The sequence below is a fragment of the Prionailurus bengalensis genome, chromosome C2 (assembly GCF_016509475.1).
Source record: "Prionailurus bengalensis isolate Pbe53 chromosome C2, Fcat_Pben_1.1_paternal_pri, whole genome shotgun sequence".
Lineage (NCBI taxonomy): Eukaryota > Metazoa > Chordata > Mammalia > Carnivora > Felidae > Prionailurus > Prionailurus bengalensis.
Genome location: NC_057350.1, coordinates 1,572,241 through 1,598,059, shown reverse-complemented (window position 1 = coordinate 1,598,059; position 25,819 = coordinate 1,572,241). Strand labels below are relative to the sequence as shown.

Sequence of the window (25,819 nt, the reverse complement as noted above, 5' to 3'; positions counted from 1 at the left end):
TCACGCGCCCGGATCCTGCTCGGCACGGCCAGGACCCCGCGGGTGCACCTGGACCGGGAGCCCCGCCCGTGCGCCGCCCCCCGCCGCCCCCCGCCGCCCCCGGCCGCCGGCCAGCTCACTGAGAGCAGGGGGCTCGGCGCGGCGTGCGGGCGCGCGCACGTCCTGCGTCGCGGCGCCCCCCTCCCCCAGCTCCAGGCGTGCGCGCGTCCGGCGGCGGGGGCGGTGGGGAGGGCGGAGCCGGCGGCGAGGGCCGAGGGCGGAGGGCGGAGGCTGAGGCGGAGGCTGAGGCGGCCGCGGCGGCGGCGGCGGCGGCGGCGGAGGCGGCCGGGTCGAGACGCGCTCGGGGCCGCGCTCGGGGCCGCGCCAGGCCACGGCCAGCGCGCCGCAGCCCCGGCGGCCGAGCGGAGCCCGGGCGGCCTGGCGGTGCGAGCCCCGCGCGGCGTGCGGAGCGGAGCGGCCCGCGGCGGAGGTGAGGCGAGGCGAGGCCAGGGCGGGGGCTCGGACCCCGCGGCCGGGCACCGCCGCCGGGGCCGCGTTTATGTAAGCGCCGCCGGGCAGGTGGTGAGGCCGGGCCGGGCGTGCGCCTCGAGCGGGACCCCGTGAAGCCCGGCCGGGGGCCCGGGGCCCGGGGGCTGGAGGGGCTGCCCGGCGGGGGTGTCCGGAGGGGCTGCCCGGCGGGGTGCGGGCCGCCCGGGGTGGGGAGGCTGCGCCCGGGACGGCCCGTGTCTCTTCCCCGGGGCGCCGCGTCTGCGCGGGATGCTCTGCGCCGCGGGTGAGGGAGGCTGCGCCCCGCGACGAAGCTGCGCCCGGTGGGGGCACTGCGCCCGGGATGAAGGGGAGGCTGTGTCCGGGGTGAAGATGCGCCCGTGGTGGTTTTGGGGGGGGGTGTTGCGCGCCGCGATGAAGCTGCGCCCGTGCCGGGGAGGAGGGGGGGGGCGCTGCGCCCGGGATGAAGGGGAGGCTGTGTCCGGGGTGAAGATGCGCCCGTGGTGGTGGTGGTGCTGCTGCGCCCCGGGTTGAAGCTGCGTCCGTGCGGGGGGGCTGCACCCCAGGATGAAGGGGTGGCGGCGCCCCCAGAATGAAGCTGCCGCCGGTGTGTGTCTGTGTGTGTGTTGGGGGGGGGCGGCGGACTGCGTTCCTGGGAGGAGAGAGGCTGCGCCCCGGGGAGAGTAGGCTGCGCCCTGGGTTGAAGGGGAGACTGCGCCCCGGGATAAGGTTGCGCCCCAGTGGAGGGGACACTGCGCCCAGATGAGGCGGCGCCCCCGGATGAAGGGGAGGCTGCGCCCCGGGATAAAGCTGCGCCCCAGTGGAGGGGACACTGCGCCCCGGATGAAGAGGCGCCCCGGGATGAAGGGGAGACTGCGTCCCTGGGAGGGGACGTTGCACCCCGGAATGGAGCTGAGCCCCGGGGGGGGGGGGAGAAACTGCGCCAGGGACAGCCCCTTCCCGTGCCCAGGAGTGCCGTGTCCGCCCCGACGCTCTTCACCCGGGGGAGGATGGCTGCGCCCGGGACCGCCCCGCGTCCCCTTCTGGAGGGCACCGTGTCCGTGCAGAGGCTCTACGTGCGCGGAGGGCAGAGTGCGCCCTTGGGCTGAGCCTGCGCCCCCCGGGAGAGGGCTACACCCCCGATGGCCCCGCGTCCCCTCCCGAGGGCGCCGTGTCCGCGTGGGAAGCTGCGCGCCGCGGGCGGCCCGGGGCGGGGAAGTTCCCGCGGCGTGTGCCGGGCGTCTGGAGCGATCCGGAACAATCTGGGGCGACTGGGGGCCCGAGGTGAATTCTGACGTGTTCAGATCTGCAGTCGGAAAATTACCGGGCTGTGGACGGTCCGAGGGAATGTGTCACATTGGGCTGTGGACGCTGAAAGTGTTGGGGTCCCGAGAAGGGTGCTCTGGTCCCCATACGTGCCGGAGTCCCGCACTCCTGTGTTTGGTTCGCAGTTGATATTTTTAGCCAGCAGATTTTGGTAGTTACTGCTGATAAGGACGTTTTTGTCCCCTTATTAAACAAAACGTAATGGTTAGCGTTCCGTTCTTAAGTATAAAGAAAGCGGCTGGATTATCAGATTTGCTGCTTTACTCTCAGTGCCCTAATTAAAATGATAGATCAGTAAGCTTTGCGAATAGAAGTGTTTCTGTAGGCCTTTTCCTTTTCTCTGAAATTCACCTGTGTGTTTTACTCCTTTGAAAGGTGCCACCAGAGCTGCATTTTCTAAGACAGCGGGTTGTCTCAAGAGCAGTCCCTAGGAAATGTCTTTGGTTGCCGTCTTTTCTTGGGGGCAGAGACTCCCCTCGGCCTGCCCGGAGGGGAGGGGAGGGGAGGGGAGGGGAGGGGAGGGGAGGGGAGGGGAGGGGAGGGGAGGGGAGAAGGCGGTGTGTGCTCCACCCTGGACCGGGAATTAGGGGCCCTTCCCTGCGTGCTTCCGCCAGTGGGCGGGTCCTCTCCGAGTGGACACCCGCCACAGGGGCTTGGGAAGTATTCGGTGAGACGCGCGCCGAGCGGGGTGCGGATGCCCATCCCGGGCCCTGCTGGGGGTGGAGGCAGGGGACTCACCAGGGCTTGGGAAAGAACGCTTGTCTTGTCGGTGAGTAACGCCCTGTTAGATGTCTCAGGGTTCCTGGGACTGGATGTGTTGAGCTACCTCGTGGACAAAATTTGAAGCTATGGTTGGAAGGGAAAAAAGGAGGCCTTTCTGCAGGGGGCAGTGGTGAAAAGAAAATTGGTCCGGCTCTGCGAAATTGATGACACATGTATCTCGAGGTGCCCTGTGCTCATAAAGTCAGTGCTGGGAGGCGAAGAGACTTCAACAAGAACATCACCGGAGAACAACTTCTTGGTTCGTAGGTTAATGCGCGCCTTGGTGAATCGACACGCCCTAGAAACATTTCAGTTGCTTTCAGATTTTTGGGATAAGAAAATTCTTTGAACTTGTCTTTGTCTGGTGAATGAATAAAGCAAACTGAATTCAGTGGACAGACACTTAATCTGTGGCTTGTTGTGTGCTGGGCCCTCCCTGTTACAGGCCTGGGCAATGCAGCGCTGAACAGGACAGGCAGGGTTCAAAAAGTTCAAGCACTGGCAGTGTTAGTAACCGCTTTTATAGCACTAGATTTTTAAAAATAAAATATAAGACTTTGAAATGTATAGCATTACAATTTTCACATATGGATTTAAAAACGGAAGGTTGCACAACGTACATTGAGAAAGTACCGAGATTTACACCTCATCCCATTCATTCCACCTGCTGTGGCCCATTGATTGTGTATCTCCCAGCAGCAGTCAAGATACAGACACAGTTGTATATGTGTTTTAATATAGTGTTAAATATTTGCTATAACAGTGCTGCAGTGAATATTTTTTATACATGGGTGCAAGCAAAACCTAATCATTTTTATTAGCCATCAGCATCCCTTAGGTGTAAGTTTTATTTAAGAATGCAGTTTTATTCCCTGGGATGCTGTGATGAGCTATGTAAATACTTAGGATAAAGGACTCTTATTTAAATACGAGGTAGAAAGAATACTTTGAAGATTAATAGGTGAGACTGTACACTTACCAGCCTGTAAAAATTTTGTTTAAGAAAAAGTGTCACTCTTGGGGCACCTGGGTGGCTCAGTCGGTTAAGCGTCCGACTTTGGCTCAGGTCATGATCTCACGTTTCCTGGGTTTGAGCCCCGTGTTAGGCTCTCTGCTGTCAGCTCGGAGCCTGGAGCCTGCTTCGATTTCTGTGTCTCCCCCTCTCTCTGCCCTTCCCTCACTCCTCCCTCCCTCCCTCTCTCAAAAAGAAATAAACATTAAAAAAAAAAAAAGTGTCAATCTTAGTGTGAAACTGAAAAACTTAGAGACTTCCAAGTTGATTTAAAAACTTAGGGGCGCCTGGATGGCACAGTTGGTTAAACATCTGACTCTTGATTTGGCTCAGGTCACGATCTCACCATTTGTGAGATCAAGCCCCACGTGAGGCTCCACACTGACAGCACAGAGCCTGCTTGGGATTCTCTCTCATTCTCTCACTGTCTGCCCCTCCATGCTCACGTTTTTTCTTTCTCTTTCTCTCTCTCAAAATAAATAAATAAGTAAATAGATAAATAAATAAATAAATAAATACTTTAAAAATAAAAAAAAATTATTTAAAAAAACTCTTGATTTTTTTTTTTTGTGTGTGTGTGTGTCAATTTTCTAAAATATGAGTTTCCAAATTTATAATTTGTGTGATGGAAATGGTGGTGTTAAAAAAAAAACCCTTTAAAAACATATTCGTAATGTGTGTGGTAGAAAAGTTTTATAGTGAGAATTTCATTTAAGAATTGTACGTTGGGGGGCACCTGGCTGGCTCAGTCAGTAAAGCATGCTGAGTCTTCATCTCAGGGCCGTGAGTTCAAGCCCCGTCCGTGTTGGGCATAGAGCTTACTTAAAAAAATAAAAATTAAAAAACCCCCAAGTCGTGTATTTAAATAATTAAAATATCTTTATTCCTTGAATGAATTTTTAAGTTTTATTTGGGGTGTGGACAGGGAAGATGCAGCAGCCGAGAGAGGTCTTCACATAACCTTGGCGCATAGCCTGATGGCTGTTGGGCGTAGACCACGAGTATCATGTTATCACGTTTAAAAACGTGATGCGATTAGTATGACTGGCTGCTGTTCTAGGAGCGCACAAAGAAAACATGACTTTGGTGTTCAGTGTAGCGTCTTTGTGATGGATTACAATGAAGAGGGGTTAAGTGTGTGTGGAAGGGGCTTGAAGGTACCTGGTGTTTTTACTGCAGGTGCAGAGAAATTCTGCTTGCCTTTAGGCCAGTTTTGTTCCTCACACGTGGTCACCAACAGGTGTTCACCATGTGCTGGATTCTCTTCTGGGCACTGGAGACTTGGGTGTGAGCACAGTAAAGGGTAGCTCTTGCCTTCATGAGATTCACATGATGGGGCGGTGCACCCCAGCTAAAGGCCTCCGTGCCAGGAAGGGCAAACAAAATGAGATCGAGGGTGGGCGGGGGCCTGAGAGGGCTCAGGGGACGGAGGGAGCTGGGCACTACCAGGCAGCGGGGAGCTCTGGAGGAACGTCCTTGTCCTGGGTTTGGGTTTGGAATCGTGGGAGGCCGGTGAGGAGGAGGGAGGCAGGGGGTCTGGAGCTGTGTCGAGGAATTTAGATTGTAATCACCCTGTGATGCGAAGCCTTCTTCCCTCCCTCCCTTCCTTCTTTCCTTTTTGTTTCCTAGTTGACTTTAGAGAGTTTTGAAGGAGGGGATGTCATGACCTATCTTTAAAAGAATCTCTCTGGGAGCGCCCGGATGGCTCAATCGGTTTAGCAGCTAAGCATCTGACTCTTGATCTTGGCTCAGGTCGTGGTCTCACAGTTCGTGGGTTTGAGGATCCTCTCCCCCCCCCCCCCCCCCCGCCCCAGCTGCTGTGCCTTGACAGCACGGAGCCTGCTGGGGATTCTCTCCCTCTCTCTCTGCCCGTTTCCTGCTCATTTCTCTCTCTGTCTCTCTCTCTCAAAATAAATAGACTTAAAAAAACAAAAGAATCACTCTGGCTCTCATGCAGCTAATGTTTATTAGGTCCTTGTGACGTGCCAGGGGGTTAAAGCACCTTCTGTGTATGAGCTGGCTTTGCATTAGTCCAAGAGGTGGGCATGTTAGTCTTCGTGTTACTTGTGGGGAAGACGGGGCCCAGCGAGGGCACACGTCAGTGGCAAAGGCAGGACTGCGCTGAGCCCTGTGACTGCAGGGGCCCTTCTCGCCTCCCCTGCCACCGCCAGGGGGTGCTGGCAGGAGCGTGGGGGGACCACGATGGGCCAGGGCACAGGCGGTGAGCTCAGATCTGGCAGGCTGTATTTCAGGCTTGTACTCTTAGCGGGCAAATGTTGCCAGTTACCCTGTGACGCAGTCCTTTCATACCGCCTGGGCCTCACTTATGCTCATCGAGAGTGCTCTTGGACTTTGAGCGAAGACTTTTAAAATCAGACTGTGGTGCTTTCATCGAAAAGGAAGATAGAAGTGAAGTAAAATAAAATACGTAGTTCTAAAATTTCTTTCCGTTTAGAATCTGATTCTTCCCGGTCATCCTTCGGCCAAGCATCGATGTGACGTCATGCTGCCTTCCACGTTGTTCCCTGTGCTGGCATTCCTTAAGACCTCACCACTGCTGTCTCTGGGGTGTCTTCCTTTTTTTCCCCCTTTTAAAAAATGTTTAGTTAAATTTAGACACACACACACACACACACACACACACACACACACAGAATGTGAGCGGGGGAGGGGCAGAGAGAGGGAGACACAGAATCGGAAGCAGGCTCCAGGCCCTGAGCTGTCAGCACAGAGCCCGACGCGGGGCTTGTACTCACGAACCACAAGATCATGACCTGAGCCGAAGTCGGACGCTCAACCCACTGAGCCCCCCCAGGCGCCCCCGTCTGGGGTGTCTTCCAAGCGGCTGAGACCTGGTCTGTGAGTTTAGATGCTTTTTTGATCTCACTGGCAGGTAGTAAGGAGAGGTTTCTGGTCCTTAAATGGTTTGTTGACTGACCTGTCGGCGGGCTGTGTTGTCCTGTCTCCTGTCGTGCCTCCAAGAGTAACAGCTGAGTTTGAGTGTGCCCGGGCAAGAGTCACTATACTCCACTCCTGCCCGGCTGACAGCATTGTGGGACACCTCCGATTTCACAGTTGTTCAGAGGGGGAAAGTGCACGCTTAGAGCTGATGAACCGTAGCGTGTTTTGTAGGCAGGCCCGTCAGGATTGCCAGTAGACTCGCCGTGAGATGGAACATCCGGAATGATCCCAAGGTTGTTGGCCTGAGCGGTTGGCTGGCGCTGGCCTTGGGATAGAGAAGTCTGAGGCTGACGTCAGGAGCTGGGGACTGGCCCCGTGAGGCCTCGGACCCTGCGGGAGACGGTTCCTCAGCAGTTACACCCGCGGACTGGGCCGTGAGCAGGTGGGATGAATCTCTGTTCCGTCACGTTTCAGAAGCGTGATCTTGAGCGAGCTGTTTGATCTTTCTCTGTCTTGGTGTTCTCATCCGTGAATTAGGGAGAACAGTGGCAGCCTCGATCCTCTGGTCGTTGGGCCTACAAACTGAGCCAATGTAAAGTGCCTAAAATAGTACCTCACTTGTTTTTATAAGCAGTCATCCGAGTGGAGATGTTTGGATACTAGTGGAAATTCAAAGTTTGGCTCAAGAAGAGATTGGGGTCAAATATGTGAATTTGGGAGTCATTTGCCTGTTGCTGGTATTTGAAACCATGGGCTTTGCAGTGGATATAGATACAGATGAGCAGAAGGGTAGGGATGAAGCCTGGGGGCTTCTGGCAAGGGGTGCACAGGAGGAGGGGGAGGGGGAGGAGGTGAGGGAGATGGGGGGAGGAGGAGGGGAGGAGGAGGGGAGGGGGGGAGGAAGAGAAGGGGAGAGGGGGAGGAGAGGGAGGAGGGGAGGGGAGAGGAGGAGGAAGGGGCCCAGAAGGAGGAGGAGGAGGGGGCCCAGAAGGAGGAGGGGGGGGGAGGAGGAGGGGAGAGGGAAGAGGAGGAGGAGGGGGGGAAGAGGAGGAGGAGAGGGGGAGGAGTGGAGGAGGGGGAGGGTCTAGCAATACCCGTCGTAAAGGGGTCTGTTGAAGGAGGAAACCAGGAGGGTCTGCTGGCCTGGAGTCCAGGGCTTCCTGAGGGAGCCTTATGGTGGCTGAGGAGACTGTGAGGGGGTGTCACAGAGGATGTCACAGGTATAGGACTCTCTAGGGGAGCTTTGTTAAAACGGGGCGGAATTGTTGGCAGAAGCTGGAGGGGCCATGGGCTTGAGGGAGTTATGTAATTTGGGTTTTTAAATGGAAACGATTGCGGTGTGTTTATGGGCTAAGGGGCAATCCAGTAGGGAAGGACACATTTATAATATGTTGGAAAAGGGGTAATTGCAGGAGGCAAGTCCTTGAGAAGGTGAGAGGGGTTGTCGGAGGAACAGGACCTCTGCACGTGGGAACTGACTCACTTCAAAAATATTTCTCAAAGACATGCTGCCCTTTTGAAAGGAGGGCATAAAATAAAAGATAATTTTGTGCTCAGTCCAAGAAACTGGGGAATCGTGCCCTAGGACTTAGGATCAGTTTCTTATTAGCTTACGGTGTTTAAACATGCCTTGGGGCGTCCTTACAGAAAGATATATGTGGAAATGGCATTTTTCTTTATTAAAACAATTCACTTATATAAATTTTTTTAATGTTTAGTTTTTGAGAGAGAGAGAGAGAGAGAGAGAGAGAGAGCGTACAAGTGCGTGAGCCGGGGAGGGGCGGAGAGAGAGGGGGACAGAATCCCAAGAAGGCTCCAGGCTCCGAGCTGTCAGCACAGAGCCCGACGTGGGGTTCGAACCCACAAACTGTGAGATCGTGACCGGAGCTGAAGTTGGATGCTTAACCGACAGAGCCACCCGGGTGCCCCTACAATTCACTTATCTCTAAAAGTGTCATTAACTTAACTAGAAGTTGGCACCTTTAGTCACCAAACTTCGTACCACAGCAGAGGACCAGCAAGATTCGCCTGCTGCTTTGTGCTTCATTTGTCTTAACAGTATCTAGAAGGATGCCGGTGTTGCGTCCAGGACAGCCCCCACCTCCTGAGGCGGACAGGTGTTGCTTGGGCCCAGTTATGCTGAAACGTCATCAGGGCGGCTGCATTCGCTGAAAGTTACCTGTTCAAGGGGCGCCTGGGGGGCTCAGTCGGTTGAGCGTCTGACTTCGACTCAGGTCAGGTCATGATCTCCTGGTTCGTGGGTTCGAGCCCCACGTCGGGCTCTGTGCTGACAGCTCACGGTCTGGAGCCTGCTTTGGATTCTGTGTCTCCCTCTCTCTGCCCCTCCCCTGCTTCCTCTCTCTCTCAAAAGTAAATAAAAATGTAAAGAAAAGTTACCTGTTAAAATGGTAAAATCTCTTCCTCGCGTGTTGGTTTTTGTTGTTTGTGGTTATCTGATTTTTTTTTTTTAGGTGTGGAGTTTTGAAATATCAATGTTCTCTGTAGTTCAGCCAATGGGATGAAGTGTATGGAAGCCCCCCGACTCCCTGTGTGCCCATCGTCTGTGCCGGGGAAAGGGGAAAACTGATTTCCACCGCCCTGGCACCCTTGCCCGCGGTGACAGGTTCTGTGTGAGTCATCGTGGAAGGACACACTCTGGAGGAGAAGGCCTCTGCCTCCTTGGGCCGGTGTTCCAGCTGGAGGCTAAACCGGGCACCGAGGCGTCCTCGAAGCTGCTTGGTCTGTGCGGTGGCCAAAGGCACGAGGGCTGCGGCAGATGGCGTCCCAGGGCTGTGCCTTCTTGAGGCGTCGCTCTGCACAGGGGCCTCTCTCGGGAGGGGTGCCGCGCTGAGGCCCGGAGGAGAGATGAGCTCTTCTTCCTGCCCAGAGAGGGGCCGAGGGCATTCCCTGCCCGAACCCTGCTTATTGGAGCAGCTGGGGGGGTGGGCAGTCGCCCCCGACCAGCCGTCGATGGGGGGGCGTGGTGGAGGCAAGGTTGAGGCGTGCAGGGCCCGGCTCTGCACCCTTCCGGATGGCGGGAAGGCTTTGGGGGGAGGGGGTGGTGGGGTGCCGGGGTGCCAGGGTGAGCGGGAGTCAGCAGGGTCTGGCGGTGGGTCGAGTCCAGGAGATGAGGAGACCGGAGGGATTAAGAAGTGCCCTTGGAACTCCCTGGCTTGCCATGATGCTCGGTGGCAGAAGGACCCGAGGTGAAGGGTCTTCACTTACGGGCGTCATCTCACAGCGGGTTCTCTTCGAATCTGCAGTTCGCTCATCCCTTGGTGTGCGACGTGCAGAATGTTAATATCCTTCCGTGTGATCAGGAGCCTGTGTACCATGTTGTTTGTAAAACACAGACAGGTGCACGTGTGGAAGCTGCCGTGACACGGAACGGTCCGGAGCTGAGAGTCCCGGGTACCTAGTTACTCCTCACGAGTGTTACCTTGAGCGTGGGTCACCTCTGTGTTTCAGACGGGGAACTGATGTAAGGGGCTCGGTAAGTTCTGGGAGAGCCGGGTGGTGTTGGCTAACGCATATGAAGCTCTCCCGTGTGTCAGGCATGTCGGAGCGAGCTTGATCCAGCCCGCTGCTCGTGATGATGCTCTGAGGGGGCTCCCCTTCTGTGGAACCGTCCTCACCCTCTCTCTGCTCCGCACGCTCCTGCCCCGGGCCTCCTTCCACCTGTTCCTGACCGTCAGCCAAAGCGGAGCCCTAAGTGGGGAGGATGGGTCCATCACTCTCCTGCTCGGAGCCCTGCGAGCTCCCCCATCTCAGTCCCCCCAGGGGCCCGCTGTCCCCTCTGGTCACCCCTCTGGCTGTGGGGTCTGGGCTTCACCCCTCCGCACCCTCACCTCTCACCCACTGTGCCCTGCTGTCCCTCCGTATCCATTCCTCCCTCCCATCAGGCTGCCCTCTGAGCAGAAGCCTCCGGAAGGCGGGGGTCTTGCTCTGTCTCCCTCCTGAGGGCTCAGAACAGTGCATGGCAGAGAGGAGGCAGTTGTCAGTGTCTGTGGACAAATGACTAACGTGTTCTTACTTTCTGCGCAGGTAGGAAGTGGCGAGCCGATCGAAGCTGTTTGCCTGCCTCCCGCACTGCCCCTCCCATGCTCCTGTTGTACTCGGTGAATCAGTCATCTATTTATGCCCCGTATGTCTGTGTTATCTCCAGATTTTTGTGCTTTTCTTCGTAGAATAGAAACATTTACAAAACATTCAAAATTATTCTAAAACCATGACGTACGGTAGAGTAAATTAGTCTGTTGCGAACAGGGAGCCCTCAACCTACGAGAGCAGCTGTGTCCTGCTGCTGCCATTTGAACCCCGGAGGGCAGCCCTACAAATGAAAAGCATTCTCTTAAGTAATAACCGTCAGAGACGTAACGGATATAGCGACGTTGTGACAGAAACGAGAATATGAGTAATTCTGGGAGGTTTCAGAAAAGCAGCCAAATACGATGAAAAACACCTGACTCGGCGGTGAAGGCTTACTTAACCGGTTTAAAACCTGGAGAGAAGGCGGCTTGTAAGGTGCTTGGTGGAGGAGGAAGCAAGAGTGTCCCGGAGTGTAGGAAGCTGGGGATTTCGTCCCGGCTCTGCCTCTGAACTTGCTGGGCCATCTGCTTCCCACCCTGCCGCAGGCTCCTGGAGTGGAAAACAAGGGCGGTCACGTTGGTGACTTCCAAGGCTTGTTCCATTTCTAGGAGACTCTCGTACGCAAGAGTAAAATAATAAATTCTGAGGGTTTCAGGGGCCATTCAGCGAGCTGTTGAATAAATGCTTATCCTAGAACCTGCGCGCACTCCTGTGTTGAAAGTGGGCAATGTCCCGTCCCTTCGCGGCTGCTACGGTCCGCCAGGGGCTAGCGCCTGGCACAGAGTATCCTGTCCCCCCGCTCTGGACCAGGCAGCTCTGCTGAAAGAGGTGAGGTGCGGGAGGAGGGGGGGCTCAGGAGGCAGCATCTCGGGGGTGGAGGAATGGGTTCTGGCTCCAGGGGATTCCCTTGTTCCGTCTTCTTAGTCTTAGGGGACTAGACTCTGTTGGTTGTCGGGAACTAAACTGAGCGAGGATTGTTTTCAGGTGTGTAAGTCTAAAGCTTATCGTACAGATCATTCCATGGGAGGCGGCATTGAGTCAGACCCCCTGCCGTGACATCATAGAGTTAGGAACTGAGCTTGTTAACCTATCTGTTGGTCAGGCCGTGGGTAAGTGTGGAGCTTGCCTCGTATTCTGTGCCTTTCTGTGCAGGCCGCACACACAGACCCAACTTCTTTTTCTTGTTTCGGCTCGGCGTGTGTGAATTCTCTGGCTCTCTGGGTGTTCGCACGCTTGGTTCTCCTGAGGAGAGGGATTTACTCGAGGACACGGGTAGCTCTCCGCCCTCTGCGTGAGGCCAAGGAGCAGGCTTCCTGCGGGGCTGCGGGCCCCCTCTGCCCACGCTCACCCCCCCACCTGGCACCCGGCTGTCCTCCATCTCCATTTCTTCTCTTGTGGGGAGTTGGTTCTGCCGGGCACCTGCTTGGCCAGCTTTCTCTCTTTTGAGGCCAGCCTTTGTGTCGGTCAGCGCGACCTGCCTCTGATGTGTGCCGGGGCTGTGTGAGGGCAGGGCTTCTGCCTTAGGAAGGGGGGCTCACTCAGGGGGCGTCCCCAGGTAGAGACGGGGAGTAGGGTCCTGTGGGAAGCGCTCACTACCCGAAGACTGACGGACAACGGTGAGACTTCACTCAGATGCTTCACGTGGTCTAGACCTGGGCCCGATCTGAAGAGGGACCTACGTGCTCAGGCCACCGTCTACAGAGCAGCGATTTGAGGGGTTACGTCTGCTCTGTCCTGGCGATGCGTGACATCAGTCGCGTGAAACTGTATGTTTATTAGCCTGGATTGTTTCGAATTTGGTTCTTTTTCAGAATAGGAATCTACCCCAAATAAAGGTCCAACAGAGTGGTCGCGCTGGAGTCCATGATCCGTGCTGGCTCTTACGGTGTGTTTCTGGCGTAGCACGGTGCTCTTGGGCGGGCCGCCTCTTTTGTGGTTGGCAATGCAGTGAAACTTTACTTTCACCGAAAAGTTATCTAAATGTTTCAAGGGCCTCGTGTAGTCATTTTTTAGGTTAACAGTTTCAGGGCTGTTGTGGCACATGCAGTAAACTGCGTCAGCTGGAAGCCGCTTTGGGAGTTGGGGCTGCAGAATCTTAATCCAGGAAGATGTGCAATTCATGGGAACGAATCATAGGAATTCGGAGCAGTGATAATTTGGGGTCAGAGAGTTCAACCTGGATTTGACCATCACCGAAGACCTATGGAAAAGTCACTCCCATCACCTTTTGGCTGGTTTCGGCAGTGGTGCGAGGGAACGCCCTCTCAGGGCTGCTGGCTGCGTGTCCTGAGTACGTGGTGCAGTGTCACCCGAATGTAGCTCGCGCTCTATTCACTTCTTGTCACTCCTACTCTGGGGGTTTTCCCTCATTAACGTTTTTGGTGTCACGCGGTAGAGGGCTCTCACCCACATGCTCACGAACGAGTGACATCGTTGATGGTTCTACTATGAAGCTTTCTATTCTTTGATTTTCTCCCTCTGACGAAACTGCGAGCGGCCTGATATTTTCATAGAAAGAGCGGGTGTTGCGCAAAGCGGCAGAGTGCTCTAGAGGGAGCGGAGAGTGCCGTGTGCGGTGTCCCCCAGCTCCCCTTAAACTCCCTGTGTGGGGGGAGGGCCGGGCAGGGAGAGGGGGGTTTGATGAACTTAGGTGTTTCTCACCGCAAGCCCTTGCCGTAGGAAAGGGAGTTTTCTTCCCTTTAGTTCCCAGACTTTTGAGCCGGGACCACCCTGTGCAGGGTACGTTGGGTTCCTGGGACAGAGCCCGGCTGTGAGTGGAGGAGCCAGGATGTGGGAGAGCCGACCGGTGTTTCCCAGTCCCGCTGATCGTTGGGAGAAGCGGTGCCGTCGCACGTGCGACCCAGCTGTCTGGGGGTGCACCTTTCTGAGTGCTCTGAGGGGACGCGCTCGGGAAATAACACGTGGGGGAAGCTCTGTGAGGAGGGTTTGTTTTCTTTTGTGTATAAGCGGCTGTCATGAGACGTACCCTCTGTAGACAAGACAGTTCAGTGACTTTCACAAATGTCTGAGTTGTGCAGCCTGTACCACAGTCCGGTTTTTAAATTTTTTTCAAGTTTTCTTGGAGAGAGAGGGAGACAGAGCGTGAGTGCGCACGCACAAGTCGGGGAGAGGCAGAGACAGCGAGGGAGAGACGGAACCCCAAGCAAGCTCCGCGGTGTCAAAACAGAGCCCGATGCGGGGCTTGAACTCACAAACCTGAGCCCAGACCAAGAGTCGGACGCTTAACCGATTGTGCCACCCAGGTGTCCCACCACAGTCCAGTTTAAAAAAGTTTCCGTCACCCCAGAATGTTCCTGTGTTTGTGTTAATTCCCGTTCCAGCTGCAGGCCTTGGCAGCCACTGATCTGTCTCTACAAATCTGTCTTTTCTAGACATTTCACTTCAATGGAATCATTGCAACATGTAGTCTTTTGGGTCAGGCTTCTTTCCCTTAACAAGGTTTTTGGGGTCTGCCCATGTTGTGGAATGGATCGATACTTTGTTCCTGTTACTTGCTCGGTGGTCCTGCCTGCGTGGTTCTGCCTGTGAAGATCCTGTCCCTTCGCCGGGGCTGGGCGCTTGGAGTGTTTGCACGTTCCGACTACTGTGAATAAAGCTGATCCGAACATTAGCAACCACGGCTTTGTGTGGATATGTGCTCGCGTGGGCATGGGCTTCGAAATGGGTTTAGGGTAAAAACATTTCACTGTTACGGACAATGCTAGTAAAGACCATTTGCTAGATTTTAGCTGGCTTGCTCATTAGGTCTGTCTCCGTGCGCTGAGCTTCTTGAATCGCGTGACCCCTTTGCTTCCAGGGTGAGATGTCACAGTCCTAATGATGAGCGTCGGCTACTAGGGCGGCTTATGCTGACAGCCCTCTGTGTCGGACCCCGCAGGTGAGCTCTTTCCCATCATTTGACTGTTTATTTCCTCCGCCTGAGGAGATCAGTGCTGTGTGCTTGGGCACGAAAACACCCCATTCGGCCTGCGGAACCCCATGTGCCCGGTGCTTCGCCCCAGCATTTTCCCTTCTAGGAGTCTAGCTTGAGGGCGCACCTCCAACTCTATGGAAACACATATGGAAATGACCTCCGTATCCATGCAGGTGTGTCGACCACAGCGCAAAGTGCCACCTGCAGGACGGTACGGCCTCTGGGAACTGATTCGAGGTGACTTCCGAGACCCAGGGAGCGAGCGAGGCACTCTGCCAGAGGGTGCCGTGCTCTGTCCACCAGGAAGAAGGGCCGTGGGAAGACACGGGCGCGGCTGCGCGTTCGTGCCAAAGGGAACGGGACGGACGAGCCGGAGCCAGGGGCTGGACTGCTTCCACGGGGGTGGGTGGGAGGGGCTGGGAGGGACAGGGAAGGGGACTCGGCTGCAGGTGTGGGGGCGCGGTGCCCCTCCAAGCACACCGCTCGCTGCAGCCTGACTCTGGGAGCCACCGCGCTGTTTACACACCCCCGAATGAAGCGCATTAACTTCAGCCAGGAGGTGGGGGGCGCTAAAGTGGAATACACACAGAAGCAAACCTCAGTGTCCCCACCAACGACAACGGAGCCACGGGAAAAGGGACGGGAAGAAAGGTGGCAGCCTCATCTTGGAAGACGGCATTTTGGCTGCGTTCTGTGAGGCCGAGGGCTGTACAGAACCGTGCTTGTCGTGGGGGTGAGGTTCGCAGGGTGAACCTACTCTGTGTGCACCCAGGACTGAACAGGTCGTCCGTCTGGGTGGGCGACCAGAGCCAGGTCGCAGTGTAAACCCACGGTCTCTAACGTGTGCACATCGGGATAGGTGTGTACGGGGACGTGCAGAGATGGATGTGAGCACGAGGGTTACACGCACGTGCCCTGGGTCTCCGTCCCCTGACAGGACCCAGCAATGGCGAGCATGCCCAGATATCATCCTCCGATAGGAAGGAACAGGTGCAGCCAGGACACCTGGCCGTGCAGAAAGTAAGGAGGCGCTCAGAAAGGGTGGGGTGTGTCGAGAGGGCCCGGGGGCCCACCCCAAGCGGCAAAGATGGCCAGAGTTGAGGCAGTCTGAGCGAGGAAATAAAATGATGATAGGATCGGTTTATAATCCAGAGACTGGAATAAATACCCACTACTCTGTACTGATATAAATAAATAAGTGAATAAAGAAGCTAATAAACGGGGGGAGAAGGAGCAGCTCTTCCCGACAGAAGGGTTCTAATTAGTGTAGAAAGAGTGAGGACGTAGAAAAGACAGTACAGCAACGATTAGTTTAGGTGAGACTCAAGGATGGGGGCTGAGATTAGTGGGTGAGAGTTTGAGGAGAAACAGGATATTTGCCTGGGCTCTATCTCTTCCCCAAGTTATTTACTTATTAAAAAGGGAAAAATAGTAACTTTAGAGTGGAGAAAGCCAGCAGACACCAGCTAACCCAGGTGACCCAAGTTAACGTCACCTGTGGTAAGACAGGTCGCCATCATATAGCCCAGATGCCCCACGGGCACATCATGTGTCCAGTGTTCTTGCCACAGATGCGTAATCACAGCAGTTTCACGAGGAGGTAGTGGACCCCGGAGGAACACCTGACCTGTGCTCTTCAAGCGTCCGGGTCCCAAAGGACAAGGAAGGCTTGAGGGGTGGTGGAGGCTCAGGGGAGTCTGGGGGGACATGATGGTGAAGCGCACCGTGGGTTGTGGATGGGCTCCTGGCACAGAGGGGTCTTCGTAGGAAAACGGGTGAAATTCAGATGCAGCTCGTGGCTGAGCTAATAGTGTTGCGCCGGGATCATCTGCTAGCTTAGTAATTTATCTGATGCGGTAAGACGCAAACGTTAGGAGAGGCTGAGCGAACGACAGGTGGGCACTCGCTGCTGTTTCCGGCTTTCCTGTAAGCCTATAGTTTCAACATAGGAAGGTGAAAAAGCACATAACAAAACATGACGAGACGCCTGTGGCGCTCAGGGTGAGGATGGGGCCACCTCCTTGGTCCTCCCACCTGGTCCTCCCATCGTCTGAGCTGCCATTAGGGATCCAGAGTTGTATCCAGTGGGAAACCCTCTCCTTCCATCTTACTGGGAATTCTGGTGGCCTTGAGCCCACGGTGCAGCATTCTGGAGCTGTGCTTTCCACTCCTGGGGAGAGGGGCAGGGGGGTTGCGTCAGGATCACCTGGCTCCAGTGGGAGGTGGCGCTGTGCCCGGGAGGCGGTCGGGGCCCTGGCTGATGGGGACACCGGAGGCCCATATCGGGGATTTCACGTGGTTACGGGTCTTTTTCCTGGGTCTTTTCCTACGTCTTTTGAGTTCATTATTTTTTTTCCAGAGAGCGATTTTAAATGTTTATGTGTTAAAATGTATTGGACATTTCCTTTACGACCTGGGCTTTGAGTCCCGTCTGAGCACACTTGCCCCGCCTCAGGAGCCTTCCTCTTTCATTTCTCCTGGCCTCTTTTCCTCACTTAGCTCATTAACCTATGTGAAATTTGCTTTTATATGGTTGGAAGTGAGGTGTGACATTTCTCCAGCTGGCTAGCCGGTAGCCTACTGCTCCCCGAGCAGCCTGCCCTGTGCCCACGGTTACCACGTGCTGAGTGGTTTCTCCAGTTACGTTTCTAATTGCTTATTGCTGCCGTGCAGGGAGCCTCTTGGGTTTGCATGCCGGTTATGCGCACAGCTTGCGATCGTGTCTCGTGTTTTCTAGGTGGGGGATCAAGTTGTGCAGGTGATGCTGTTTCCGTCTAATCTTTGTACTTTCCCCTCGTGCACTGGCTGGGGCTCCCGGTGCCACCTCAGATGTACCGCTCGCACGGCAGTGGTGGTCAAGGCGCCTCTCTTGCGCTGGCTTCCACCCGGTGTAGACGCTCGTGTTTCATCGCCAGGTGTGGTATTTTCTGTAGCTGTTTTGTGCACACCCTTTATCTAGGTGAGCAGGTCACCTTCCTCCTTGGCTGAGAGTTTTTTAAAATAAGCTTTCTCATGAATAGCAGTAGAATTTTGTATGCTTTTTCTGCATCTGTTGAGATGGTTGTATGGTTTTTCCTGTCTAATCTGTTAATATAGTAAATTTCATTAGTAGATTTCTTGCTGTTAAACATTTCGTTCTTTACTTTCAACACATTGAAAGTTAAATTTTCTACGTATCGCAAGGCCTTTTCCTTTATCAGAAAAGTCCTTCCTCCCCTCAGCCCCCCAGCTTTTGACTTTTTTGGAGTATAGTTTACATACTGTAAGGTGTATGTAGTGCTGTGCTGGTAAATGTTGAACAGCTGGCTTTCTGGAGGGAGGGGGACGTAAAAAGCCCTGATGGCTAGCATTTGCCAGTTTCTGTGGCGTAAATGTTCTCACCATTGCTTGTTTCAAGCTACCAGTGAGCTGTCAGCAGGCTCCCCAAATTCCAGAAAATGTGATAGTCCTCTCTCCTTAGCTGCCAGGGGCTGGTGCCAGCTACCACTGAAACCCGGTGCAGCCTGGTGACCCTCCCGGCTGTGTGCGATCACGTGACCAACTCCGACATCCACCCTGAGGCTTCCTCATGTCCGTCCAAGTCAGCTCTCCTGCCTCCCTGGGGTAGCCGCCGGTCCGACCTTGGTCACCATCCCGTCCTTACTCCTGGTGTGACCTTCACATCATTCTTGTTTTCTGTGCATTTACAACTCTGTGTTTGCCTCTCGGAGCTACCTGTTTATAGGGAGTAAAACGTAGGACTCACAGTGACTTTTATCGGAAAGGTGACATCTGGCCCATGGTTGCTACTGTAGCACTAACTGTATTAGAAAGGCAATGTTGGTCCCATGATAGTAAGTGTCTTATAATCGGAGGGGTTGCTAGCATCTTATATTCACGGAGCTCCCGTCTTCCTCCGTATAAACTGAACCTGTTTTCGGTCACGTATGCAATCATTTGACTGGTAGCTTTTCAGCACCTACTGTGTGTCAGGCCCTTTGGAGGCCAAAGGTGCGGCAGCGAATGAATAACTCGGTGTCTTTCTTCATGGAGCACAGGTTCCCACGTACCGTTAAGCTGCATGTTTTTCCAGTTTGACTGGCCTCGCCGATTTTCTCCTCACTGAGACCTCCGCTTGTCTTTACCCCTGGTATTATCTTAAATCACCCTTAAATCAGTGTGATTTCTTCCACTGCTTGATTTCAAAATTCCCTGCTTCAGTGTTAGTTGGTGTTTAGCCCAACTACTTATATAATTATTTCTGCCTTTATTAAACTCTCATGACGAAAAGGCAAAGGAACTGGTTTTGGTGGTGTTACGTCAGGAAAGGCTAATTTTTGCAAGGGCTGCGACGCTAGAGTGCCTGCAAGGGTTCGTGAGACAACACAGGTGCGGGGACCGTCGTCCGAGGAGGAGCCGTGGGTGGCTCCTCACCTTCGGCTGCAGCTCTCTGGATGCCAGCGGGCTTATTCCCTCCCAGGGTGGTCTCTGCCTGGCTCCTGAAGGCCTCAGGGCGCGTGGGGCTGTGCCTCTGGCAGCCCGCTGGCTCCGAGGGATGGGAGTCCGGCTCCCAAGCACCATATGGCGTGTTGGGCACTTGTTCCACGCTGTGTGGTCAGGTGGGAGTGGAGGAGATGGAGGATGCGAGTCCCCGTTCTCCAGTGGACCCTCGGCCCGGGGAGAGTGGCGGGTTTGCCTGGGGGAGAAACGTCTAGAGGCTCTCCCCCACCCCCACCCCCATGAATTTAGCCGTCATGGCGGGTAGGCGGGCTGGAGGCAGGCCAGGGGACCTCCGAAATCCATCCGCTCATTTTAATGAGAGAAAATAGTTCCGTTCTGTTTATTCAGATAATTAAAAAGCCCTTAGCGATCAACTTTGCTCCTTCCTTGGGGAGGATATTGGGAAACAGTGTGAAAAGCACAGTGTGGGTGGGGCTTGGCTCCTGGCCCCCTAGCATTCTCTGGTGCACAGAAGAACTTTTGGCCTGCTGGGCCCGTTGGCCTAGGAGGTGTGCCTGGCCCTCAGCCGAGATCCAGAGGCAAAAACACATTCCCTTTCCTTGCCCTGGTCTCGAATGACACCTGACTAGCCGGGTGTCAGTTGAGGATGGAGGGAGACCTGGGAGGCTCTTCCTTTTCTCCTCAGCCAACTTCGACCTCATGGAAGGGACCTGCTGAGCTGGCCCCCTATCCCCCACCCCCCTACCTCTGCCATAGTGCATCTGGCTGCTGAGAGGGATTGGAAAGAGGGACATCAAAGATCAAAGAAAAGCATCTTCGTGGGGATAAATATTATCTTTTTCTCAGTATAGTTGCACTTTGGAATTTAATCTTTGAAAATAATAATTATGGGGACTAAGTCTTTTTTTTTTCATCGTTTATTTATTTTTTTTGGGACAGAGAGAGACAGAGCATGAACGGGGGAGGGGCAGAGAGAGAGGGAGACACAGAATCGGAAACAGGCTCCAGGCTCTGAGCCATCAGCCCAGAGCATGACTCGGGGCTCGAACTCACGGACCAGACCGCGAGATCGTGACCTGGCTGAAGTCGGACGCTCAACCGACTGCGCCACCCAGGCGCCCCAGGGGACTAAGTCTTAATATGAGAGTTGAGCCCTTAGAGATAACCTTTAAATCTTGGAATGAGAATTCAAGAGCCATCATCTGAAGTCATTTTTCCATTGTTGGGCTTTTGTTAGATTTTAACAAATGGGTACATCTTCTTTATCTGTACTTAAATTTGTAAGCCAGAGTGATACTCTTGATGTCAATGGAAGAACAAAACATCTTTAAGTGTTAAAGTACTGATCACAGTAGGGATCGTCCTAAAACACAGGTAAGGTGGAGGGAATCAGTGAAGCTCTGAATATCTTAAGTCTAACTTTACCTGAATAATTATTTAAAAAGCCGTTTTGATAGATAAAGCCTCCCAATCCTATAAAATATGAGTAATTCATCGTCATGCATTTTTGTATTTTTTATTTCTCTTTCTTAAAGGTAGATCTCAGGTCCTGAGATGTCAAAACTACTATCATGTTTAGTTTTTTAGGGCCAAGGAAATCTTTATCTTGTTTTCTAGCACCGACAGGGTAATCTGTTACTAGGTTATTGAAATCTTTTGATGAGTCTCATATCATCCCCCAGCCCAATATTTACACAGTAAACAATGAAAACCAGGAAGCCCACGCTCTGAGATAAGCAGGGTTGCCAGAGGAAGGAAGGGGCATGGCTCCTGCCACACTGTGGGGGCCACATGCCCACCTTCACGTGGTTCAGGCCACAGAGAAGCCTGGCGTGAACCATGGCTGGGGGGCGCTGGGGTGCTGAGCGGCTGGCATGCTGTGCCGGGCTGTCCTTAGCGGTCCCCAGGTCCCAGGAGGAAAGCGTCGTCAGAGCCGGGTTTCGGCTGCAGGGAGCCTCTCGCAGCACTAGGCCCGGGTGCACCAGCCGCTCTGTTCCCCATCTGCTTACGCTCCCCGTGGCGGGTCTCCAGAAGTGCCTGCTGACGTCCCTTGTGAGTGGAAGAGAGAAGTGGGCATTCTGTGTGTGCTGAGCCCTCCCAGCCACGCTGTTGCTGTTCTCTGACCTGGTAGTGTTTTCCTGCCACCTCTTGCATTTTATTCTGTGGTTCCGGAACTAGTCCTTGTCCCGTGTGGCGAGGGTCAGGGTGGTCGTGATCTGAGGCTGAAATCTGTCATTGTGTGTGCACAGCGGTGTCTGAGCGGACCTGCCTGTCTCTTGGCCTGGCCTCACCCCGCTTCGCCTTGTCTTACCCCAGGAAGAGGCCCCTATACCAGGGGCCTGGAGGACGCACAGGCAGCCACATCTGGGGGGTGTGGTGGGATGGGTCTGCTGCAGCAGGAGTCTGGCAGGGTGATGAGGCCCAGAAGGTACATGCTACCGGCCGAGACCTGGATTTTTATTTTTTATTTTTATTTATTTTTTATTTTTTTAATGTTTATTTATTATTGAGAGACAGAGAGAGACAGAGCATGAGCAGGGGAGGGGCAGAGAGAGGCGGCGACACAGAATCCGAAGCAGGCTCAGGCTCTGAGCTGTCAGCACAGAGCCCGAGGTGGTACTTGAACCCACGAACCATGAGATCAGGACCTGAGCCGAAGTCAGGTGCTTAACTAACCGAGCCACCCAGGTGCCCCAAGACCTGCATTTTTTAAGTTATAGGCCAGAACTTAATTATTCTGTGTCCTCCTGGCTGTAACTCTGGGCATTTATCTCTTCTCTGCCCTGAGAAGCACCTGGGGGTTGTGCTTCCTGTCCCTGCACAGCCGTGGTATGGTAGGGGCTTAAAAAATGTTTGATAGGGGCACCTGGGTGGCTCAGCCAGTTGAGTGTCTGACTTCGGCTCAGGTCATGATCTCGCTGTCTGTGAGTTGGAGCCTTGCATCGGGCTCTGTGCTGACAGCTCAGAGCCTGGAGCCTGTTTGGATTCTGTGTCACCCTCTCTCTTGCCCCTCCCCCACTCACACTCTGCATCCCTCTCTCTCTCTCTCTCTCTCTCTCTCTCTCTCTCTCTCAGAAATAAACACAAAATTTTTTTTTAGAAGTTGAGGCTCTTTTGAGAAATAAAATACATCAAATTATTCAGAAACATTCTTTACAACTTGACGCACAGCTGGATTCGAGTGCAGTGTCCGGTGTGTATTCTGAGCCTCAGTAAAGACCTATGGTCTCAGCTTCCATCAGGCTGCCCGTCCTGACTCCTGTCCAGGGCAGAGCTTCTCAAGTGCCGAGAGCCCAGTATAGAACCCGGGCTCATTTGTCGTCTGGAGTTACCTTTATGTTCGGAAATCTTTAAGTAAAATTTTGAAAAGCTTTCATTAACGGCCCAGGATGGTTTTGAATTGTGGATTTGGGGGAAAGTGTATCTCTGGTGTTTTGGTGCTGTGCTGTGTCCAGCTGTGTCTCAGCTCCACACCTGTGGATCCTCAGGACCCTGTCCTGGTGGGTGATGTTCACGTGGCTCTTCTCTCCTCCCTGCCAGTCTTTCCCGAGTGCCCCTCGCGTGGGGATGGGGGGAGAGGGTGCAAGTAAATGACTTGTGGAAGTGACTTTGTGGAAGAATCACTCCTATGTATCTAGCAGTACATGCACAAAGGTGACCTGAGGAATCACCGAGCCAGGACCTCCACGTGGGGGACGGCAGACGGTGTTGTTCATGCTGGGGCTTCCCAGCTCGGATGCCTGCCCCTACTGTCACCACCTACTTGATTGTTCTGGTTGAGTTTTGGCCTCCCTGTCCCTCTGAAACGACTCTTCTGAGTCACCAGTGACCTGTCTTTGTCAAGGTCAGTGGCCACTGTCCTGTCCCTCTCTTGCTCAGGCCCTCAGCAGCATCTGACAGAACTGCCTGAGCCGCCTCGTCCCCCAGCCCCCACCTGCCCTTGGCCCAAGGGCCACACTCCCCACCTGCTCTGGGTGCGGATGCCTCTCCTGCCTGCTTGCCCTGCAGCCCCAGCCCCTGCCCTCCACTCTGGAAGTGGGGTCACGTGCACCTGCTCAGAGCTGATCCCCGGCCCATCCCTGCCTCCCACTGCCTCCCACGGGGGCCTGTGACCATTCTCACTCCTTTCTCCCACCTTGCTCACCGCACGAGGCCTGCCAGCTCCTCCAAATCTGTTCCCATCTTCTCCCGCTGATCCCCCTCTCTGAGCCCCAGGAGTTCTTCATTGGCTTTCTGGGGTCCAGACTTGCTCCCGTGTGGTCCACCCTCATGGGGTCACTGCAGACATCCTTCGAGGGGCGCGTCCCATCAGGTAACGCCTGCTTGACCCCTTCCAGTGACTTCCTGTCATGATGGGGAAAGTAAGTTCCCTTAGGAAAAAGTGCGCAGGCCTTCTCCCTGGGTGATTTCCCTCCATTTTTCCTGTTTGCGGATCTGCACAAATGGAGCCCCCCTCCCCCCCGTTCTTCCTGTGGGGGACTGTCATCTATCTCCCAGGTGTTTGTAAGGCTGCCACCTGCCTGTCTCTGGGCCATCAGCTCAAACGTTGTCTCCTTGGCGAGACTGTGTCCCCGTGTTGTCCTTGTCCACGTCACCCCGCTCTGTAAACACTCGGCGTGGCCCTGTCTGCCGGCTGGCCTACGTGTTGACTCTCCCTCTGCCCTGGAACACGAGCTTCTGGAGGCCAGAGGCAGTCATGGTCGCTGCTGTGGATCTGGGTCTGTAGCAGGCCTGTTCATAGGACTTGTGCCCACGTTTCCGTGGCCTGTGTTTGGGTGAGGGTTGGTTTGGCAGCGTGTCGCAGAAAACCTGGCTGGTGTGGTTTTCCATTCCTGGGCTCCTTGTACCAAGAAGTGGACAGTCTGGGGCCGGAGCAGTGGTTTCTGGACCTTTCTGTCTCCAGTCTGCTGCCTCGTTCTCATGCTTAGCTCCTCGGGTCTTGTGGTGAATTCTGACTCCAGCCTGATGTTCCGTAGAAAGGCAGGGAAGCAGGAAGGGGCGGTGTCTCCAACAGGAAGGCATTTCTGGAAACCCCCAGCGTGTGTCTCATTGGCTGGAAGAGTGCTAGAGCCGCCTTTGGCCACTAGGATCTGGGGCAGAGTTTGTGCAGCAGAGTCAGGCTCTGTGGGGGAGGGGTCCTGGTACCTGACTGCCGACCCTTCCCGCTTCTTATGTCTCAAGTCCACACCATAGACAGGTGCGCGGAGATAGCTGCAGGCTCTGTTTCATGCTAAAATAATTGCAGAGTGGGGCTGTCTGGGGCTGGGCGAGCTGGCCAGTCTTGTACCTCAAACCAGACAGACTTAACCTACCTGGTGACACGGACGGCTGGCGGCAGGTGTGGGGTGTGCTTGGCAGGGACAAGCCCCTTCTGTGCAGTGACCCGAGGGCACGGTCGCTGTGGGTGGGCCCAGGCAGCAACCTGCGCCAGGAACCAGGCCTCCCTCTGTAGGGAGGAGGGAGCGAGCTGGGTTCTCACCGCAGGGCACGAGAGGAGGGGGGCCCCTGCCACCCCCGAAGTGACTTTGGCCTGTCTGTGGAAGATGCCTGGAGAAGAGCCCTCTCAGGCTGGGCGGCTTGGGAAGGCAGGCGCCGCCCGCTGTCTGCCGGGGCCCAGCCTCACACAGCTGCCCCGGGGGGGCCGGGAAGCGCAGACCCTCCTCCAGAGGAGCCGCTCTTGTATTCGCCCACGTTTCGCAGCCTCTTGCGTGGTTTCTGAGGTCGCCTACACGAGAGAGAAGCCCTGCCCCGCTCGAGGGCAAACCCAGAGCGGCTGGGGAGAGCCGGGGGAGCTCGCCTGGGACTTGGGACGAGCCTTCCCCACGTCTCAAACGTCCCCAGGGCGCTTCCTGTTCAAGTCCAGCTCCTTTCCCCCGGGTTTCCTGCAGGGAACCAGCTGTGAGGATGGACTTTCCCCGGCAGTGCCTGTAGGTCAGGAAGAACAGAGGGCGGGCCCGCGGTTCCTTGCGAGCCTTCTCCACCCACGGGAGGCGCTCACCAAAGGGCTCGGTGTCGCTGGAGCTGTAGGAGGCAGATGTGGCCAGAGGGGGCTGCGGGCGCCGCAGGTGGTTGAGCCTTCTGAGCAAGCCGTGGTGGGGTATGGGCTATGAAATCAGAACTGCCGTTTGGAAGGTTCTCCGCGGCGCTGGCTGGAGAGCGGGTGCGGGTGTGGGCGTAGGTGTGAGTGTGGGTGCAGGTATAGGTGCGGGTGCGGGGGTGGGGGTGAGTGTGAGTGCAGGTGCGGGTGCGGGTGAGAGTGTGGGTGCGGGTGCGGGTGGGGAGGCCGCCGTCCAGGTCGGCGGGGAAGGAACAGGGCAGGTAGACGGCAGACCCATTGCGTGGGGTTTGGCCTGCGTAGCCGCGTGGAAGGCGGAGCCTTTGGCCGGACACAGCCTATAGAGAACAAGCTTTGGGGGTGGGGGCGTGGACGTGCCCACTTTGACAGGCGGTAGCTGGGGGGGCGGGCACGTCTGCTTTTCCGTCTCCAGTTCCCCTTGGGCTCTGGGGCCCAGGCCTGCCAGGGGGCACATCGCACTCCCCCTCCAGTCTGGTGTCTCACAGGTGTTCCTGAACATCTGGAACCAGCTACTGTATTTTCCTTAATTTCCTACCCCTTCTTCTCACAGTGGATGTCACCGACTCCCCCCCCCCCCCCCCCCCCCCAGTTGCTGGAAACCTGGCAGCTTTTCCTCGGTGTCACATCTAGTTCCCTGCACCTTTTGTGCCTGCTGTCCCATCCATTCTCTACCCAGGATGCCTGCTTCTCCGTGTCTCCCCTCGGCCCAGGGGCCCCAGGCCACCACCATCTGTCCTTTGCCCTCAACAGAAGCCTCCTGACCCTCCTGGGCCCCAAGTCTTGCCTTGTGCTC

General features: G+C 55.3%; 2 protein-coding genes across 2 annotated transcripts in view; one reads left to right on the top strand and one right to left on the bottom strand.

Moving 5' to 3' along the window:
* Positions 1-25,480, bottom strand: LOC122492242 (basic salivary proline-rich protein 2-like). Its single transcript, XM_043595959.1, has 5 exons — positions 25,388-25,480; positions 24,949-25,343; positions 18,924-19,096; positions 9,093-9,590; positions 1-818 (listed from the first exon to the last, which is right to left on the bottom strand). Exons 1-5 carry the CDS (start codon positions 25,478-25,480, stop codon positions 1-3), a joined length of 1,977 nt encoding a protein of 658 aa, XP_043451894.1.
* ADARB1 (adenosine deaminase RNA specific B1) overlaps positions 374-25,819 on the top strand; it is a 141,385-nt gene continuing 115,939 nt past the window's right edge. Inside the window, exon 1 of the mRNA XM_043593421.1 lies at positions 374-469. The gene's annotated coding sequence lies outside the window, so the exon portion shown is untranslated. The remainder of the gene's footprint in view (positions 470-25,819) is intronic.

Coding starts and splice junctions, on each gene's coding strand:
- LOC122492242 (XM_043595959.1), bottom strand. CDS start 25,480: ATGTGCCCCCTGGCAGGCCTGGGCCCCAGAGCCCAAGGGGAACTGGAG. Junction 25,344..25,387: donor CCCAGCTACCGCCTGTCAAA/GTGGGCACGTCC, acceptor TGTTCTCTATAG/GCTGTGTCCGGCCAAAGGCT. Junction 9,591..18,923: donor CCAGAGAGCTGCAGCCGAAG/GTGAGGAGCCAC, acceptor ACCCACCGCCAG/ACCCTGCTGACTCCCGCTCA.